The sequence below is a fragment of the Benincasa hispida genome, chromosome 1, assembly GCF_009727055.1.
Source record: "Benincasa hispida cultivar B227 chromosome 1, ASM972705v1, whole genome shotgun sequence".
NCBI classification, from domain to species: Eukaryota; Viridiplantae; Streptophyta; class Magnoliopsida; order Cucurbitales; family Cucurbitaceae; genus Benincasa; species Benincasa hispida.
In genome coordinates, this window is record NC_052349.1 from 7,583,683 (window position 1) to 7,588,440 (window position 4,758).

At 37.1% G+C, this 4,758-nt stretch overlaps 1 protein-coding gene across 1 annotated transcript; it reads left to right on the forward strand.

The window, feature by feature from the left end:
* The first annotated feature begins 1,873 nt into the window (after positions 1-1,873).
* Positions 1,874-4,514, forward strand: LOC120069321 (protein CURVATURE THYLAKOID 1A, chloroplastic). The gene is made up of 5 exons (XM_039021056.1): positions 1,874-2,152; positions 3,292-3,389; positions 3,546-3,653; positions 3,843-3,914; positions 4,242-4,514. The coding sequence occupies exons 1-5, from the start codon at positions 2,005-2,007 to the stop codon at positions 4,305-4,307; spliced, it is 492 nt and encodes a 163-aa protein (XP_038876984.1). The 5' UTR covers positions 1,874-2,004; the 3' UTR covers positions 4,308-4,514.
* Positions 4,515-4,758: the final 244 nt, after the last annotated feature.

A 4,758-nucleotide genomic window follows, 5' to 3' on the forward strand; every position in this document is an offset into this window, starting at 1 on the left:
AATCTAGAGCACCAAGAGAATAGTGGGGAAGATCTTGAGGTGGTATGCAACAAGATTCGGAGAAGATTGCAGCTGGAGATCGTGTTTTAAAGAGGTTCTACAAAGGTATGTCATGAAACCCACTTGTTTTCAAGAGCATGCTTTATATTTTCCCAAAATCAATGAATTAGAGTGCTTAAATGATTCTTGTTGCTTCCGCTGTTGCTGATATATTTCTACAGCCTCCACAAATTTGTCATATGTCATCTGGAACTTGAGGTAATGGCTGATAACACATTTCTTTAACCTGACCTCCTCGGTGTCATACTTCTTTTACAGGGCATCCTAGACTGCCTTTGCTGTCTTCATTGTGTTGTAATAGTCATACAAACCATCAGTCAAACCATTTAATATAAAATTCTTATATAAAAAATCTTTCTCCTCCCAGTCAGTAGCTTCTTTTATCTGTTGTTTAGTTGGATCTTCTATCGGGACGGTTGGCTTATCTGTGGTACAAGTGTCGACAACTTTTTTTTATGGTAAATAAAAATAGCATCTTTTGCTTCCACCGTTTGAAGTTCGCTCCTTCAAACCGAAATGGACGGTTGAGGTCGGATGTTACAATGTTGTTGTTGCTTGTGAGGGCCATTACAGAATTGGTAGACGAAGCGTCTTAAAATTGTTGTAAATGGAAACCCTATGACGGTGAAATGGGATAGTAGCGAACGGTCAGGTAATGGCAGTTGAGCAAAGAATGGAACTTGCAAAACAGAAGCTCATTACAGGCTGAACCGCGGATCTCGCTCTCTTTAAGACGTTTCACGACTCTGCCCAAGTATGTAAGCAGGTCAATGATACTGCCACGTCATCCCAAGATAAAACAACCCAAAAAAAGGTATCGATCGGAAATGCACCGTTGCCGATTGAAAACTCACACCTTCAAACTAATTTGCTCGAGAAAAACGAGAAAAAAAATAATAAAATGGAAGGGAGAGATTTTGTTGTTAAGAGAATAGAAAACTAATATGATGAAAAATGTTGAGATGTTGCGCCTTTTATAAACCTCAAAACCCAACGACTGAAGGAGGGAATTGCGTTTAGCCATAGAGCATGCGCGCAGAAGACCAACTCCATTTAATTAAGATTTTAAAAATAATAATTATAACAAAATAATAATAATAATAATAAATGATAATTTTTATTAAGAGAAATAATCACACATGTGCTGCGCCACGTCCGGACGGCGTATGTGTGAGATTACCACCTTACTCACATTGTCCTCACTCCCTCTAAAACATGGGTACCCCTGGAACCCAAATCCAAAATTCAATACAGGAGTATGAAAAGGAGAGTTCATAAAGAGAAAGAAGAATAGAGAAAATAAGCAGTGAAAGTACACAACCACATAAAAAATCCAATCAACATGTATTACCACATTATTAGAGTTCAATCAACATGGTTGTCACCATTTATAACGCACTACTAGTAAATATAAGGTCAAAGAACATTTATAATTGTTTTCAAATTCAAGTGACTAAAATATCCCTCCTCTAACTCGAAAACCAAATAAATACCAAAAACCTAATATTTTATTTTAGAATACAATAATCTTATGCCTAGACTTGGAGACAAATTTCTACATATTAAATAGTTATAAAGTATAAATATTTATTTGGAGTGGCACAAGTTTATTGGCTAACATTTTTTAAAAAAAGGCAAAAATGAAAAATGTATTGGCTAACAAAAAACCCAATTTCGTGAGGGAGAAAATAGAGTCCTCAAAAAAGGATTTCAGATAGAGAACCAACCAATCACAACGAAGGACCTCTCCACGTGTCGCTACCAGAGGCCATCTTCCCAAAATGCGATCGCGGATAAACAAGCCATTTCTGAGCATAGAAAATGGCGAAATTAACAAAAAAAATCTCTGCTAAGTCGTCAGCTGCTCCTTGACGGCCAGTTGATTGAGTATTGTCCTCTCTTTCCGGCGCTGATTCTTAATTTGATTTAACTTTCTGGAAAGAAATGGCAGCCACGGCCTCCCCCACAGCGGCCACCGCCGTTCTGAGACCTTCTCTGGCTGCTTCTCAACCCACTCGCCGCTCGGTCTTGCCGCTCCTTCCCCCTCGTTTCGGCTCCCCGTCCTTCTCTACTTCCCTCAAATTCTCCTCAGGTAAATTTCTCGTGCAATTCCATTAATTTTCTTTGAGGCATTTCGTCGAACACCTTGTAGGAATCGAAAATTGAGGTCTGTTTGACTTCTAATTTTTCGTTTCTCGTTTTGTTTTGTTTATTTGGGTAGTCTCTTAGTTGGACATTAACTGGTTGAGTTTGGTCGAATATCTATCCTTCAAATCACTTTTATATGTTCATGAAGAAAATTTGCTAGGTAACTGAAATGCAACTATGGAGTCAATGCAATTTGGATTTTCAAAATACATTACGTTAATATGCTAGCTACTCGGACTCAGATTGGGGTTCCTTAAAATTTTGGATTAGAAGAGATTGTACTTTTTCTTATGGAGCACAAGTGGCCTTCTAGGTGATTAAATTTGGAGACAGTTCCATTTTGTGACCGAACGGTGAACAGGAGCATATACTATCATTGTGTCGGAAAATGGATTGTTGTTGTTCATGTGATTGGAGCCAGAAGTGTATTTAGTTTTATAGTTCATTCAGTTCTGGCAACTCAACTGCTACAAGATTGGATGCGTTAAGTTTGCTGATTAATCTTGCATTATACATCTAGGTATTTGACCATAGTCTTTTTATCAGGGGCCTTAAATTTGGAAGAAACGGATTAATGCGCTGTGATATAGCATCCAGAAGTTTTTCAAACCGATTTCACGCATCATAAATCTATAAACATGCTTACTTTGAAGAGAAACCATGCCATGTGTGAATTTTAGATCAAGATATTCAATGTGCAAATGCATAGCTTTAATCCATTAAATATCTTAGATTTGTGTGGCTTTTGAAACTTAAGTTTTAGAGGACTGGTGTATTATTATATGCACTTCGGGAATTCAAAGCCAATCTTTTTGTTAGCAACCTTTGCCCCTTTTTTCGGATAGAAACAATTTTCATCGAGGAAAACCTGTCCCACCTTGATTAAAAAAAAGAAGTTGGAAATGAGGCCTGTTGTTTAAGATCATTGTTCACTTTTTGTGTACTAAATTGTCTTCTTTTATTGTTCATTGCTATTTCTGAATTTTGAATTGGGTGAACTTTCACTGGGCACATTAGTTTCTTGATTTTAACCCTTTACACCCAAACTTTATTGGATTTTCCCAACCTACCATTTGGTGACAGAGTCACGTAGATCGTCTCTGCTTCAAACCCGAGCCTCATCTTCAGAAGAATCATCTGCTGCTGATGCATCCGAGCTCTTTACAGACTTGAAAGAAAAGGTAGAACCACAGGAAACATAACGAGGCCCATTATTGTCATAATTCTGAGAAAGTTGTTGATTTTTTATCTCTTTATAAATTTTCATCATTCATTTTATGGTCTAATACTGACTCTGAGATGACTCTAAGATATAATTTCATCCTACTGTTTACTAGTGGGATGCCCTTGAGAACAAATCCACGGTACTTCTCTACGGAGGTGGGGCGATTGTTGCAGTTTGGCTTTCTTCAATTCTTGTTGGTGCAATCAACTCAGTTCCATTGGTATATGATTCCATCAAACTCGCGCTTTTGTATTTTTTATCATCTATATTCACTGATCGATATCACCATTGCTAGTTGATGTTCTCCCTTGTTATCCACAAAAAATGTTGCTTTCAAATTTATACTTCGAAATTGTTTCTTCCCTTCTAAAGCCTTTTGACACTTACTCTCCATCCATCTTCTCATCAGCTTCCGAAGATCCTGGAGTTGGTAGGACTTGGATATACGGGGTGGTTTGTGTACCGATATCTACTCTTCAAGGTAAGTTGAGAAGAGAACTATGGTTTGCTTCAAACAAGGTCTTGCACCCTATCAAAACTTTAATTTTTCATGTTTTCCCAAGCTTCACCCTTAATGGAATTTTGGTATAGTTTCTAAGTTTTGTTTGCGAATAAAAATCTTGAAATTCTAGTTACATGTTTCTCATGAGATCGTCAGGCTAGAATAATCCGATGTTATAATGGATCAATATGCCGAATACAATCTAGAGTTCTAAGAAACCATAGAAATCTTGGATCTTGATTGGCTCTGCAACTAGATACTAACTGAAAAAATGTTCTTTGTATGTTCTTTTTCCACCTTCCTCAGTCAAGCAGAAAAGAACTAGCTGATGACATTGAAGCATTGAAGAAGAAGATTGCTGGAACCGAATAAGATGCGTGTTATCGGGTGCCATGTTCGACATGCTTGGTTCCTCTTATTATCATTTTGTACTCTATTCTCTCATTTATAAGAGGTAATCTAAATCATGTAATGTGGAATAGGTTTTGCTTTAATCCCTGTAACTCATGTTCCCTTTCATTACATCTGTGTAATAAGATTTGTCAAGTTCATTAATGGGAAACCCCCCTTTTTCTCAAATTTACTTCTTGCTTCAGAAGAAAATGGTGAAATTGATTGATGGCTTGATGTTAGTTTTTTGAGTTTGCTTTGCACAAATGTTGGGTGTAGCATGCTTCTCATACATACATATAGCACAGCAAGGTTCAATCAGAGCTCATTGGTGCCATTGATAATAAATCAAGCACAGATTAGCATCAAGAGATTTAACATGAATAACCACTGTTCTTTACCATTATAGATTTTCATTAACATAGGTAGCCAC

Excerpts from the sequence above, each read along its gene's own strand:
- LOC120069321 (XM_039021056.1), top strand. The coding sequence starts at position 2,005 with ATGGCAGCCACGGCCTCCCCCACAGCGGCCACCGCCGTTCTGAGACCT. Across the intron at positions 2,153-3,291 it reads TTCCCTCAAATTCTCCTCAG|AGTCACGTAGATCGTCTCTG; the intron begins GTAAATTTCTCG and ends ATTTGGTGACAG. Across the intron at positions 3,915-4,241 it reads ACCGATATCTACTCTTCAAG|TCAAGCAGAAAAGAACTAGC; the intron begins GTAAGTTGAGAA and ends CACCTTCCTCAG.